Below are 16,434 nucleotides of genomic sequence, written 5' to 3'. Positions count from 1 at the left end.
AATATTACATTCATGCCTCAAGGGGTTTTCCCCCATCAGGGTTTTTTTTTAGCTCGAGTATCATTAAATACTGTGCTCCCAGCCGGATACTGCTGGAATTGAGTCCCATACATCAACCGTTCCATCTCCTGTAGAAGTTCTGGTATAACAGCACACAGTTGCGAAATTTAACGCACGCTAATCTATCTCCGAGCACGTTAACCAATTCGTTGTTGACTCATGAGTTTTACAAAAAGTGTAAAGTAGCAGCTTGTGTATATTCATTCTGAGTCTGCTTCTGGATAATATATGAATTCAGATATTTAGGTATACAATTTAGATATCCATAGAGATCTAAATAAATAAATAAATGGCTATCTTCTTGGTTCTTTCGGTAAAGTCACGTAGAAGGGAAGTAATAAAATAATAAAAATAAAACATAATGAAATTATTTTTATTATTTTAGTAATAAAATAATAAAAATAAAACATAATGAAATTATTTTTATTATTTTATTACTTCCCTTCTACGTGACTTTACCGAAATAACCAAGAAGATGAATCCCTGCAGTCACGAAAGCTTTAAATCGAAATTTAAATAAATTACTATCTGAGCCTACATTGCAGTTGAGATTCAGAAAATGACTCATAGACAACATGACGTTTATTATATCCATTTTGTATTAATCCGTTCCAGATTGGCTCTTGCTAAAGGAATGTGCTTTTTTCACTACGAGTTTATTGCAGATGTGAATTACTCCAGTCAACATTGAACCCATTTGACTTTGGACAATAATACCTCGAGCATTGGCAACATAGGTGCATTGTGCACTGGTAAGCTACCAACTTGTCGGTCTTATAATTACAGTACGGTGCGAAAGAAGTTCAACTTACATACAGTATAACCATATCCATTTACCCAGGAAAGCATGAGGGGTGCTGCATTGGGATTTTTGACCAATTTCATTCATGAAAATTGTATGAGCTGGTGACCTGTGTTCATGGCAAGGCCATGCACATCTCAACGGGCAGTTAACTGAACTTGGGTGTCCCCTAGATTGACATCTGGTGCAGTAGAAGTGTGGCCAAAATCAGCACTTAAGAGACAATATCTAACACTGACCCTAGCAATGGCATTCATGGCAATGGTAATGTAACGTTAAACAGACAGAATGGAATCGATTGAACAAAGAATAGGCACTTTATTTAACCTGGAGGTGGTCTTAAATGGCAAAGATCATGGTCAATTTGTGTTTTAAAGTCTCTAGTTTAAAAAAATTACACTTTTTCGTATGAACATCTTGGACGTCTATTTTACATGTAAGTAATGTCAGGAGCGGTAAACAGTTCAGTGGTTATTCACTTAAAGTATGATTTAATTGCATGGGTTTATTAAATTCTCTTTGGGTGTTCAAGTTCCGTGTGTTTGTGTCAAAAGAAGAGTGGATTTGTTATTTAGGTTACTGTCAACTCTAATGAAGCATTCTTGTATATAAAGACAGCCACTGCCTCCTGGTGGGCGGAAGGTTGCATAACCGTCTCCTGCAAATTCTGCAAAAATAAGTATTGGTCAAATCTCGCTGCATTCTCAAAAGACTGTCCCCCAAATATATTCCTTCTTCACTCTATAGCTTATACTTTTCAATCTGGCAAAGACTGAGAATGACCGCCTCTCTCTGACCCCCACCCTCCCCCACTTATATTTATAGGGAGACCCCTCAATGAGAATCGGTAAGTGACCCCAGTGAAATGACGAGTGCACTCGAGAAATTGAAGTTGGGGATCCAGAGGTGGGACAAAGTCATTGTTATGCAAGTCCAAGTCGAGTCTGAAGTCATCAAATTCATGACTCGAGTCTGACTCGAGTCCAAGTCACATGACTCGAGTCCACACCTCAGAGGTGGGACAAAGTCATTGTTATGCAAGTCCAAGTCGAGTCTGAAGTCATCAAATTCATGACTCGAGTCTGACTCGAGTCCAAGTCACATGACTCGAGTCCACACCTCTGTGGGGATCCCATGTCGGAAGCAGGGATTCTGGTTCGCTTTGAGAGCCTCTGGGAGAAATTTCAGATACCAAACTCGCATGTTTTTAGGTACCTACAAATCAGAATTGCAATCTCAACTCGTAAACATCTGGATGCACTATTCTGTGGTCTTTAATCCTCTGCACCCCCTTTTACAATTTCTGATGAATACCCCAACAGAGTGTGCAGACAGCTCAACTGTGTAAACACTGGATGGGTTCAGCTTTGGAAGAATGATTCCAGATCTGACATTCCACGTTTTAGGCCATCAAGCATTCTGTACTTGTCTCGGTTTCGTTTCATTCATGGTTATTACCATGTAAATGCAGTGAGATAGATTCCGCAACACGGCCTATTGCTGGTTTTCCCTCACACCGATTAATTTCAGCTTCACTCACACTGCACACTTTTGAGAATTGCAGACTTTTATAATTGAGGGAATGAAAAACATACATACCCACTTTCAAGCACTGGCTGAATCTGATGCACATTCACCTGACCATTCTTAACTTTGGAGCTTTCGTGACTGCAGGAATTATTCTTTGGTTCTTTCGGTAAAGTCACGTATAAAGAAAAAATAATAAATTAAATAATAGCATACGACGTTTCGATCGCAACACAAGCAATCATCATCAGGTATAATGAAATAGCGACATGTAAATTTTGTCTCTAGCCCCTCCCTCTCGCTGCCTCCACCCCCCTGTCTATTTAAGGCCACCCCACAGAGACGATCACCCCTCTCTGTACCTGTGTTACTCTCTCTGTGTATCTTGGTGATATGTCTGCTTATGTCTGTCTATAATTTTTTCTGGTTATATTTTGTCGCTATTTCATTATACCTGATGATTGCTTGTGTTGCAATCGAAACGTCGTATGCTATTATTTAATTTATTATTTTTTCTTTATACGTGACTTTACCCAAAGAATAATCACCTGAACATGTTGGTACTGTCGCAGGAATCACAAATGGTTTCTAGCGAGAATTAATCTCCTTTGGTGGACTCGTTTCTGATTTGACCACTTTCCATCCTTTCTTTTTTGTGGTAATTTTGCAATTAGGGGCTAATTGATGGTTTTAAGTCACTCTCATCGTGTAACCTGGTTCTGTACTTTCCCATATCTGTTGTTGTTGAATACACAAAAAAAACCTCAGACATAGGAAATGATGAAACTTTTATTGATAGTCAAGTTTTTTTCACAAACTAAAAGACAAAAGCCACCGCGCTCTCGATTCATGTAGACATCGTTGTCGCGTCTTGAAGAGCAGAGACGATCCACCGTCATCTTCGCATCAACCGCCTGTTAAAGCCACGCCACTTCGAGGATCCATTCGTGGGGTGACATTGCCGTCGTGCGATGAGTGCATGTGTAATATGCATTTGACACACTCGTAACATGTGCGCAAGTGTACTAGGTGCTCGCTGTGCATTTATCACATGCTCAAGTTAAGTTAAATTTGCACACATCGAAGGAGGAGGCAGGTGAATATTCTCAGCAGGTGGGTAAGGAGAAAGGGCATGCTGGAACTGAAAGGATCCTTCACAACCGTTCTGGAAGTTTAGGGAGTGTATTGCGTACGCTGAAATGTGTACACGCTGCGTAAACACTATCGAGAATACCTTGCAAATCATGTGTATTGTGCAAATTCTTATACGTTCCATGTTTGCACCATAATCTGTGTATGCAACGTTCTAATGTACAAATAATGGTACATTTGTAAACAGGAAAACCTTTACACCATTGGAACCTCCTTTGCCAATAGCAAAATATGATCATTTATTATTTTTTTGCCAGATAAAAGGGTAAAAAAACAATTAGGAAAACCTCTCAACGTGGCTTTATCGAACGCATGTTTCAGCTAAATACGCTTTACGTAATGAGGTCTATTTTCCAAAATACGGGGATCATGCTTTTGCTATACGCAGTTTGACGCTGCTAAGATTCTCATTTCCGTGTAGAAAAGGTGTGCAGTGATTGTACTACATCCATTTGAAGGCGTGAATAAAGACTGTGAGAACGATTTATTTACCATGTTTTGCGTGTATGTTTTTTGTGTTACGTAACACACAGCATACTCACGCACAATGACACAACGCATATGTTCACGTATTACCGCATGGAACTCGCCTTCCAGTTATTGAGAATGTCAGTCATATGGACACCGAGATGGCGAATCATTAACCTTCAGGTGACTGTTATACAGGAGCGTTGGGTTGGGAATTAAGTGCCAGGGGCAACCGTCAGGCTGGGAAGTCAGTGTTAGGGGCAAGCATTGGGTGTCAGTGCCACAGTGCAAGAATAATGAAGATGAGGGTTTTGTGTTGAAGTTAAATATAAAGAGCATACACACACAAGAAATGGAGATCGACTCAGCATCCTTGAGCACAATAACAAGGGCCGAAAAATAGAATATTTAAACAAAAAGGGGGGTGATCATTTTGGAACCAGGAACGCTACATTTTCCAGGAACGTAACACCCCCACACATTCGGCAGAGGTATGCCTTTACACCATACACTGTGCCATAGCTAAATGCAGGTTAACATGTCACTATGTATAATATATCATTGTGCACACTGTATGCAGTAATCCTTTTCCAACCACAAATTTACCGACCGCGAAATTTGGCTATACGCGGATTTACGTGGGTATACCCGTTTACCAACCGCGAGCATCTCGGTTTGAGTATATGCTGAGTCGTCAAATCAAAATTTGGCACCGCGCCACGTAGCATCCACCATGTCGTCTCACGGACTCCCGCGAGACACAGGCACCTCTGGGTCTGGAGCTACCGAAGCCTCTTTCTTCTCCATGTTGCTACCTCCGCGATCGGTCAGATTCACGCTCCGTCTCACAAAATTATTGGAAATGTTACGTTTGTGATTTGCGTATTAAAGTTTTGTGCTTAAATATAACGTACTAATATTACGTGCCACCGAGTGATAAAAAAAAATCCCCAAAAAATTACATTTTAATACCCCCAAATTTTTTTATTTTAATACATTAGCATACATTTCAAGTACGACCCCTGAGTGTATGAGGAAGTGTTGGCAATAGAAGTGCCTCGAGTGTTGCCAAAGGGAAAGTAATGTGATGCTTTTGGATGGCAAAATAAAAGTTCTTGATAAGCTTACTATAGGTTAAAGTAACAGTGCTGTTGGGTGTGTGTTTGGTGTTAATTAATCTACGATTCGTACTATGATTAAAAATTAGTAAGCCATCAGGCCAGTGTTGCGAGTGGCAATCGGAAATTGTTGAGTGTTGTACATGCCTCATGACCCGAACATTGAAAAAAAATGGAAAAGGCAATAAACATTTGGATCGAGGACCAGACACAGAAATGAATGCCTTAGTAGACATGTTATTTGCAACAAGGCGAAACGACTTCACAAGCATCTCATTGAAAGTGTGGGGGAGGGAGATCCTGAAGTTTCATGGCAGCAATGGCTGGTTTGATAAATTTAAGAAGCACTTTGGCCTACAAAATGTGAAGTTGGTGGAGGCAGCATCAGCAGATCAGGACGCAGCTTCAAAGTATCCTGAAGACCTGCAGAAACTGATTAAGGATTATTCGCCTAAACAGGTCTTCAGCGCTTACGAGATTCGCCTGTTTTGGAAAGGCATGTGCACGTTCATTGCAAAGGACAAAAAAACTGCACAAGCCTTCAATGCAGCAAAGGACCGGCTGACGCTTCTTTTTTGTGACAATGTTTCAGGTGACTTCATGGTGAAACCCATGTTACTCTACCGAGCCCTTAACCCTCATGCTCCTGAAGGGGAAAACCAAGAAACATCTTCGTGTTTTCTGGCGGTCAAACAGAAATGCATGGGTGACTGCTGCTGTCTTCATGGACTGGTTTAATAACTGTTTCGTTCATGAAGTTGAACGTTACCTGAAAGAAATTGCAAAGTGTTGCCGATTCTCGACAATGCACCCGGTCACCCGAGTCATTAGTGTTTGCTCATCCTAACTTGAAGTCTTCCTCGCCCCCCAATGCGACTTCACTCCTTCAACCCATGGATCTGCGTGTAATCGAAATATTCAAGAGTTGTTACACCCACCGCACATTCGACCACATTGCAGATCTCATTGAAAAGAGCCCTCGCCTCATGTTGAAAGAAGCACGGAAAGGCTACACCATCGCTCATGCATTAACAATCATAAAAAAAAACATCATGGGATGAAATCAAACAATCCACTCTTAATGCAGCATGGTGGAAACGTTGGCCTCAGGTCGTAAATTATTTTGTGGGTTTCCCTAAGTTGGAGGAAACATTTAAAAAGTGTAGCATCTGCAAAACGTTTGGGGGGAGGATTCGACATTGAGTCAAGTAACTTTCTGGACTCGCACTCTCAGGAGTTGACCGAACAAGACCTCGAAGAGCTGATTGCATCAGTGATGATGAAGAGGAATTCGCAACAAAAACGAAGCAGACTTTAAAACGCTTGAACAATTTCCTACTCCAGGCTTAAAACATCGCTGATGACGGAATGGAAATCGATCACTTCATTGAGCATATATTGACCTTCAGACAAGTTCTACGGGCCTATAAGGTGCAAAGAGACATTTTAAAGAGACCACTCAGCCTACACTGCACGCTTTCTTAAAAAGGGTGGAGAAAGCGCCTTCAGAAGAGCCTCAATCATCGTGCAGTGGCATTCAAAGACACCCTATATAGCTTATAAGCCTGCTCAAGCCTGAATCCACATTTGGATTTGGAGCCAGACGACCCTGACAATGTGGAGATGGAAGAAGAAGAAGAGGGTCCAGAGAACTCCTCTTCCCAATAACAATCCACCTCTCTCTCCCATCACCCCATCATGATCATCATCAAAAGCAAATGCAATTTTAATTACTGTACTTGTATTAATTAAACAGTTCTTAAATATCACTGTAATTCTCTTCATTAAGTGTGCTGTGTTAATTGGTTCATTTTAGTGAACATAAAAATATTTTTAACGGGATTTCATAGGTTCACTTGCGACTTCGGTCCCCCCTAACCCTAATTTCCCCATTAGATCTTAAGTTTACCAACCGCGTGCCTTTTCATGAACTTAACCCTCGCGGTTAGCTAGGGATTACTGTACCACCATTAGCATGCACAGTGTATACTGTGATTTACTCTATGCACACTATGTGGATCGTAATATACGTGTAGAGATGAACGATCAAAGACAATTGGGTAATGATGGGGCTGGAGGTGGTAGTCTGCACCGGCATACATCATAGCAACAGGTGTACAGGCAGTTGATGGGTGAATTGTGTAATTGGGAATTAACAGAGGGTGGTGAAACTGGTTGGGGATAAACAAGGACAGAAGGGTAAGGCCAGGGGGTTGTCTGGAGCAGCTACTCGACTTGGTCACATCCTTTCATTTGTACCAAATGCATTGCATGTCCTGTGTATACTACAGATGTATCATACACATTTGCACTGCGGGTACTTTGAGCAATACGAATGTTTTGGATTGTGTACACTTTTGTGCAGTGTTTAATGCACGTTCCATTCATTGCAGGTATGTACAGACTAATCCATTGATAAATTAAAATGAATTATTAGGCTCTCAATAGATTGTACGTATAAAAATGGTTAATTTGTATAAGCGGTATGCAAACCCTGCAGCCATTAGAGGTGCTACAATCACCAGTTACAAAAAAATGCAATGGAAACGTATCATCACCATTTATTGAATCGTGAGCGCAAATTGTTTCATGCCTAACACACACCATGTGAACAGTACACATTGTGTGTACTTTGTGCAGTGTCTACAGCATGTCATGTGCACGCTTAGTGTAGCATGCAAATGTATTTGTGTACAATGCATGTACAATGTGTCCCCTGTGTAATGTTTACTGCGTGGTCTCTGCGTTATGTAGGTGCTCTGCTTATACTGCATGAGTAATGTATTCATGTATTGCGCGTGTATGCGCCGTGTGTGTCCTGTGTACCACATCATTCCCGTTTCTTGCGCCTCCGTTTCTTGGCTGGTGGGTCCTCATCCTTTCCCCCCTCATCGGATGAGCTGTCCGACGATGAGGATGATGAGGATGACAAATCGGAGGATGACGAGTCTGAATCTGATGACGAGTCCTCGCTATCCGAGTCCAAGGAAGAAGATGATGACGAGGATGACGATGATGAAGATGAGGTGTCGTCATCGTCACTCGATGAGCTGCTGTCACTGTCGCTGCTACTGCTGCTGTCGCTGCTGCTGCTGTCACTGCTGCTGCTGACACTGTGAGCCCTGAAAGAGACGAGGCCCAACATCAAGATCAAAGGCACCAAAATTCATCATTAGCACTGTTACAACAGAATAACCATATCAGAGCCTGAAGTTCCTAGCACAATTCACGTATTGAGTGTCTGCCTTCTACCTCAGCTTCTACCTAAATTCAACCAAAATTCAATTGGATATTAAAACAAGGGATTTCACGCACCTTGCCACAAAAAAAGAAATAAACTCTCTTTTCTCATGCGGGAACATATATATTTTTTTATTGTGATATAAATCGAATAGCTGAATGTTATCAAAGAACAGCTGTTCTCCATTATGAACGTGGACAAATCAAAACTGTGTTTCGCATCTTACCGACGCACACCTAAACCCTCTAATAAAGGTTGCAACAGCCCAGTCACTTGTTCTGAACTTCCAGACAGTGGTCCAAATGAAGAGGTGTCAGGCATCACAAAGAAAGCAGCCACAGCACTAAGTGAGTAGCTATACATTTCATTGTATGCATTAATGTGTTTAGACATGACGTGGGTTGTTGATGTGAATTTGGATATCGTTTTTATCCAGCCAATGTTCGGTACATTAATACTGTATTATGCTTTTAATTTTCATAGGCCCTACTGTGGCCCACGGGGAGGTGCATATGAATCCAAACCAGCCCACTGTCTGATTGAGTTTGGCACCCCTGCTCTAAATGATAGCTAATTACAAGCAAATCTCATCTATTCTCACATCAACTGTCCATGTATTCAACCGTTAACAATTATCTTTCAATGTTATTTGCAAATATCCCATCATTAGCCATGATGTATTTACTGCTGGATGAAGGTCTCCCCTCATTATCACCATCATCATGGTCTTGCAATGCCACAATTAGTTTCGCTCCTGCAAATTATCCGGTCTCATTAGTCCCATTTTACACGATGGTTGCCCTCTGGGCACATTCCCTCCGTTGAGTGTCATTCCCCAGTCTCTTCCATCTCAAGGGATCTTCGAAGTTAAATATTTTAAGAAAAAAAATATGAACAAATTATCGCAGCCTAATTTACTGTAATTCTAAAATTAAATTGTGTACCCTTTTTGAAAATATGCCCATCAACTTGAATGCCCAAATCCAATCCACTGATTATCAGCATTAATTGTTCATGCTAAGTGCATCATTATCATATCACAGGCAGTGTCAATAGCATCATCCGTATCATGTCACAATCATGAGCATCATTTGCAATATTGTGTCACAGGAAAAACTCACACATTCCCAAACATACTTAAAAGGCATGAACAAATCCAGCAGCCTCTAAGACATCATCTTTAAAGAGGCTAAAATGGTATGCATGTACGCCATCTAAATTATTCTGGCTCAATGCTTCAGTACAAAGGAACCATTGTCTAGGTCCAAAGACTGCACCCAGACACTAAGGATGAAATTTCAGTGCTCCAATACATCCATTATGAGCCCGAAGGACAGACACCTAGCCTCAGGGCACGAACCCATGCACTTAAGAGTTGCTGGCTTGGTACTGTAAATTTATGAGCAAAAAGACATTAATTTCTATAATTCCAACCTCACATATAAGAACCTGGCTTAGTGCCACCGCGTAACTTTTGTGAATCCCCTGTACCGTTTCTTTGACTTTGTCTTCGACTTTGCCTTTTTTATCTTTTCCTCCACGACACTGTAATTCACAAAGCAGGTAAAGTAAAAACAAAAGATTATGTAGAATAGCATCACTGCACATCAATGAAATGACAATTTTCATTAAACAACCAGGGAATACCATTGAACAAATTAGTTAAGTATAATTATGCATTCGTTTATGTGGTTGCATAACGTTTTTTTCTGTATAAGCCTTTTCCATTGAGAGGGCTTGAGGCCATAAACTGAAGTCAAAATGGCATGAGTCACGACACAGCATTTAGAGTTGACTTGGGCACATAAGTGATCATGAAATGAATGGTTCGCAGCTGTGTCAAGATAAACAAACACTATCTACCTCTGAAAGTTTTCATGAGTTGGAAAGAGGCAGCTCTTTCTCATGGGAAAAATGTAATGAAAAATAAAATAAACAATATGTATACATTGGTCAATTCATGATTTTAGTATATCCACGCATGCCACCACTGAACTGTGGGCAGACTAACAGTGACTACGGCACTGTGTGATCCACGTCGACCGAGCATAATAGCTCATGCCATTTATAAGGCTGCCCCATCACGAGGCATGACTGTACGCTGTCAAGACAAAGAAATATCAGTTAATTCATAGTAGAAGGCAGTGCAGAAGCAGAAAAGGAGAAATAGTGGAGAAGAGTGAACGTGTAAAGAGTTGTTGAATAAGTGGAGGTAAGTAGGACTCAAGAAGATCCACAGAGGCAAGAACATCTACTGTAGCGGTGGCCAACTGGTGTCTCCCTAGCTACATGTGGTTTTTTAATTCACCACATGCAGCTCTATCGAAGGGGCATAACGTAGAACACAAAATCACAGTAACAAATAATAGTGAATGTCTCCCGTGCTGTGCTGAAAACTGTCAATATATATGCACTTATATATACACTTGGCTCTTTGCAGATCTCACAGGTACTTTTTGGCTCTTGGGGTTAAAGGTTGGCCACCCCTGATCTATTGCATTGAACTGTGCAAATCAAGTAACAAGCCATATTCAACACGAGCTAAATAGTGACTTTATAACTACAAGTCTGTCGACTATCATCACGGTGAAGATATATCTCCAGCTGTCACCTGATGGGGAGAGGATACACTGCTGTGATCAATGGCCCACTACTCATCATGAGAGTATTGTGCTGGCTACGTCCAAGAGAAGATTGTGCCTACACTGTCAGAATTCAGCGCTGATAGCACCGCTGCTGTGCAGTCATCAACGATCGTGACGGTGTCATCTCTGTGGCAGAGCCATCGTTCATCAGCTGCCAGTTTATCACTGTCATCGCTGTGCAGTGCTGCCATCCGCCACTGCAAGCATATGGCTGTTTCGCTTCAGCATCATGCTGTTTACATCTATCTACACTGCATCGAAGGAGGCATTGTATGCAATGATTCCTAGACGCTTGCTCATCGCCTGTGACTAAGGATAACAGACTGTGCTTAAAAATCCATCCATCTACTTTGGGTTTGTAGTATTAAGTCCATATACATTTTTAGTCGTGCATATATATTTACTACTTTCGATTGTGTTATTTTATGTTGATTGATTTTGTATACAAAGCATTGCCTAACTTGCTTTCTGATTAATACCATTTCTTCATAACAGTATAAGTTGCACTGGTATTCTGGATTTTTATAAAGAAAAGACTTACTTGAATTAAAGTCATATTCCCATGTGCGGTTTACCGGTGTGTTCAACCATTCCGTTGCATGCGACAATATCATAAGAATCTTGTTTCAATGGGTTACTGTGAATATTCAATTATACTCTAGACAATGTTATTTATTTCACTCGACAGGTGTATGTATTTGAATGTACGCGTTCGTGTACATGTGTTTCATTAGATGTGAATGAGCATATGTGCTTACGTGTATGCAAGTATGCATGTGGAAGTGCACATGTTTTTTTATTTAAATCACGTGTCACCTCAATAACTTCCAGATTTAGTCTGTTTCTTTTCCAGTTGTTTCTCCAATAATTATTTTCTAACAGCTTGCTGTACCTCATATTTGTTTGTTCATATTTATCTTTAGCTCAACTTGGCAGCGTTTTTTAGTTAGTCAATTACTTCTGTAGTTAATGTCAATTATTATGACTATCATAATAAAATCTAACATGGTTAATCCAGTAGAACTCCAAGAATAATCCAGCAGAACCTGGAAATGTGTAGACTTGGTGATGACTGGAACCAACAGTGTCACTACTGGGCAGTTGGGTGGTAGCAGCTCTCGAGCAACAGAAAACGGTGGAGGAACAACCTTCGCAACAATGAGTAGCGCGCCGGGTGGCTAAATCAGAGCAAGGTGGCACGGTAGCAAGTGCATGTGGTGGGTCTGTCAGTAACCTACAACACTTAATCAAAAACACAGAGGCCTTTCTCATGATTTCCTGCCAGAAAGCTTTCGACATTTTCATGTGGCCTCAAAGTGCACCTCGCCTGGCACAAACAACATGGCGATGTCACCGTCACTTCGTGGCGAATAGCAGTGATCGTACCATGCGTGTTTGAATGTGTGCGTGTGTAAGAATGTCCTTACGTGCTGGGTGGAGGTGGCACGGGCAGAGCTGGCCTTTGTGAAAGCTCCTTCAGCTGCTTTTGGAGCAGAGCGGTTCGTGTGGGTCGCTGCTTGTAGGCACGTGTGCTCGAACACTCATATGTCCAGTGGCCCAGCTCTAGGCACTTCTGACACCGCACGGTTTCTTTGTCTGCATCCCTGGGCACACACATACATACAGGCACATTAACGTGTAACGGCATGTTAATGTGGTTTTAACTCAGCTGATGCTGCCTAAAATACAAGATTAGTTCCTAACTATTCAAAGAACGAAAATTGGAATACATGACAAAGCCTTTGACGTTGCAGCACCAACGTTATGGAACACTCTTGTTTCCTCCCTTAACATCGTAAATAATTCCTCAGAAAATATTCTGAAACAGAAGATTAGTGCTGCATAATCACATTTGCAAATGCGATTTTAACGTTGATCCTTACCCATGTATCGATATTTAAATGTTAATGTGCAATTGTATGGAGTGTCTTGTCTAGGAATGGTCTGGGACAGTTGTTTTGCTGCTTTGCCCTAGCTTGCATTTGGTGTTGAAAAAACGGCAGGAGTGTATGCTCTTATTCATGTGTAGTGACTTGGATGGTTCATAATCAACGTTTTTGGGTTTAGATCGCGTTTATTTATAAATGTGTCGTAACCCTCCACCACCCGACACGGCCAATCAGTAAAAATGTGTCACGTTGACAAAGACAAATAGTTCACTGTTTTAGCCCACCGGTGTGTTGAAGCCACAACATTTACAATTTGAGTACGACGTTTCGCTGGTAATTGCAACCAGCATCATCGGGCAATTCGCCAGAATGGTGAGGCTCTGCTGTCTCCCGTTCTTATATAGAGCAGCAGCAGGGTGACGTCATCATTAACTCATTAACTCATCAGGTGCAAAGATTCAAGGGGGGAGTGATTGTAATTTTATACTAGATTAGTAATCAGGCTATTGTTACGATGCAAGTTGTAGATTAGTAATCATTTGGAACATTTATAAATAAACGCGATCTAAACCCAAAAACGTTGATTATGAATAACATTGGTCGCGAAAGCCTACGTGTTAAACTGACTTGGATGGTGTCACTATGGTGTTAGCACCAGCTACTGTCACAAGAGTGGAACTGTACGTCTTGAGTCTCTCTCTGGCACCAGAGTGGATATGGCATGGAAGCGGGCCCTCAGGGGCATAGTTCTGGTGAGGGTCGGAGAGAGAGCAAGTGAGGACGTGCTGTGTGAACTCGAGATGGCACGTGACCGGGGCAGGGTAGCAAGGGGGCCCGAAAGGGGGGGCTCTAGGGACACGTGATATGGGCCAGAGCCTTCTAGTAGGATCTAGAAGGGGGCGTGGCCAAGGGCGGAGCCAGGAATGGAACCCGTCCGTGCCTCGTCTCTTTGATCCTCGGTCTTCGATGTCACGCTCGGCATCGTGGGTCAGGCAGTGTGTTACTGACTGACCCGGTTATGTAGTTACCCCGTTGTGGTCTAGTTAACCGTGTAGTTATCACCTAGATGTAGAACCAGTGTACGTTCATGTAGTTAGTCCTGTTGGGTCGTTAAATAAACGTGTTGCCTCCAACTCCAGTGTTTGCCTCCGTATACCACATGTACTTGTATCTTCTTGGTTCTTTCGGTAAAGTCACGTAGAAGGGAAGTAATAAAATAATAAAAATACAACATAATAAAATAAAATAATTCTCACGACGTTTCGGCTACAACGCAAGCAGCCGTCTTCAGGATGATGAAGACGGCTGCTTGCGTTGTAGCCGAAACGTCGTGAGAATTATTTTATTTTATTATGTTTTATTTTTATTATTTTATTACTTCCCTTCTACGTGACTTTACCGAAAGAACCAAGAAGATGAATCCCTGCAGTCACGAAAGCTTTAAATCGAAATGTACTTGTATATTAATTATTTTAGTTACTTTCACTCATATCGGTTTTTGTATTGTTTCCTGTTGTAACTGTCTGACCCTCCATATCTAACTTTGACTTCACTGGGTTGTGCACAATTATGTATTAGCATATTAATGGAACATTATGTTACGCGATGAGATGACATCGGCAATCGGAGAGACGTATGATGAAAATAGGAAGGTCCAGAGGGTGGGCCCCAGTGATACGCCAACTACACACGGCATAGGCAATGACTGTTCGTCACCCAACTTGACGAACTGTGATCGACCATGCAGATATGACTCAATCCACAGTGCCATACCCGATACACCAAACCATGACTCATTTAATGTCCTAGGAGAAACCTAATATACGATTCATATTTGCTACTTATGTGTATGGCCAGGAATACTCTTGGTGAAAATGTCTTTGCATGTGAAAAATTTACCCGATCTCCCCATAGCCATGAACAAAAGTTAGTGAAATCCAAGAGCACACCTGCTGCAGACGAGACAATTGTTTGCACATACAGCCAACACAACCATAATAAAGGCTGTAAATACAGCTGACCAGACTACAAGCTTTAAGCAAAAGTAAATACCAAGCAATACATTTAGCAAAGTTGTGTTAAATGTATTGTGCTATAGTGGTGAACTTTGGGTAATAAGACAAAATACATTTTGCTTTGGACCAAAGTTTGCAGCAGCAATTAAGCAGGCCAACATCTGATCTACTTAAAACAAATGTTATTGGACATTACTACAGCAGTTACGTCCGTACAGCGGCCACGAGAGTCCATCGCAAGTGTTTTTTTTATAAATTCGGAAGCGCTTAAGCGACGTACGTTCAAAACATGGCACTTTTACGCGCATGCGAACGTAAAGGGAAGCCAGAACCTCTCGCTGGACTGACATCCTAGGACTCGCATTCAATGCGTGTATCCACTGATCAAGAGCTGCGTGTATTTCAGTTGAGATTTTTAAACTTCAATAAAATGTTTTTTTTTAATCAAAATCCGGCCTCTTCCCACTTGCTGACAACACTGGCGTGGCGACGAACCAAACACACGCACTACGCCACTCGTACGCACCTTGAACGAACACTGAAAGATCGTGCAGCTCTACGACGCGTTACAGTCGCCGGTAAAGCGTCGACGTGAGTACACCGCTGCGGTTTTTAAGTTTAAAAAGTTAAAGTCGCGACTTACGCTTTCCTGCGAGCAAGAAGCCTGTGCATAGGGGTCGCCATCTTGTTGTAGTGCGTGCTCCCGGAAGTGGTCCTGACAACCCTCTTGTTATTCCGGGTGCTCACGTTTACATCCGATTTTTTTTTTAAATACGCGGTAATAAAAAAAAATTATTGCCAAGAAATATTGACGATCGAATGTTGAGATACCGTAGTTGTAGAGGATAATTGTATTCACCGTTTTCTTTTTCTCCCCTTCTTCACGAGGCCCGGAACATATTTTGCACATTTTTGCACATGGGTGGAGTTAAATGTTCCGGACTTCCGGGGGGCGGGGCAGGGGGGGGTGGAGTGACGATCACGTGACGCGCGGCTGCCACCACGTGGCTGCAACGAGAAGCCACTTGGCCATGTGCAGTCAGGGGGCCATTCTGTTTCCTCGTCTTGTTGTGGGATAGCAGCGATAATGTTCAGGAGCATAGATGCTTCGTGTAAAAGTTCTACTCTGCTGAAGGAACATCGACTTGCAGTGCCCATTGACGTAACATTGTACACGAACTTAACATTTTAACTTAACATTTCCCAAACACAACCCCTTATCAGCGCCTAACTTATTACAGACCTTATTGGTCACCCTGTGCCCTTATACATCTCAACGTTCATCCTAAAAAGTCCCATTACAAGAGGAGAAACACAAATATACGAAATGTTGCCCGTATTGAAACGACCTGACAATCTATTTCCTTGTACAATAATACAGGTAAACAGTATGGGATTGACATGTATTAGGTAGTGCTACTCTGCTGATGGAACATAGACTTACATTGCCCATTGACTTAACATTTCCCAAACGCTTTTTTTGCGTATGGCAATGTGTCGCTATACAGTACCTCGGT

At 41.7% G+C, this 16,434-nt stretch overlaps 1 protein-coding gene across 1 annotated transcript; it reads right to left on the bottom strand.

The window, feature by feature from the left end:
* Nucleotides 1-7,670: 7,670 nt before the first annotated feature.
* On the bottom strand, nt 7,671-15,701 carry ZCCHC10 (zinc finger CCHC-type containing 10). Its single transcript, XM_061560370.1, has 4 exons — nt 15,561-15,701; nt 12,441-12,617; nt 9,860-9,913; nt 7,671-8,249 (listed from the first exon to the last, which is right to left on the bottom strand). The coding sequence occupies exons 1-4, from the start codon at nt 15,599-15,601 to the stop codon at nt 7,958-7,960; spliced, it is 564 nt and encodes a 187-aa protein (XP_061416354.1). The 5' UTR covers nt 15,602-15,701; the 3' UTR covers nt 7,671-7,957.
* Nucleotides 15,702-16,434: the final 733 nt, after the last annotated feature.

Source organism: Lethenteron reissneri, chromosome 26, assembly GCF_015708825.2.
Source record: "Lethenteron reissneri isolate LAM-NWPU_2019-01 chromosome 26, ASM1570882v1, whole genome shotgun sequence".
NCBI lineage: Eukaryota > Metazoa > Chordata > Hyperoartia > Petromyzontiformes > Petromyzontidae > Lethenteron > Lethenteron reissneri.
Note: the sequence above shows the minus strand (reverse complement) of the source record. Positions and strands in the feature narration are given on the sequence as shown.

Bases quoted from the DNA above. Each gene is read 5' to 3' on its own strand.
- ZCCHC10 (XM_061560370.1), bottom strand. From the start codon at position 15,601: ATGGCGACCCCTATGCACAGGCTTCTTGCTCGCAGGAAAGC. The intron at 12,618-15,560 runs GTAAGTCGCGAC...GTGTGTGCCCAG, and splicing joins CTTCTTGCTCGCAGGAAAGC to GGATGCAGACAAAGAAACCG. The intron at 9,914-12,440 runs GTAAGGACATTC...TGTGAATTACAG, and splicing joins GTGCCACCTCCACCCAGCAC to TGTCGTGGAGGAAAAGATAA.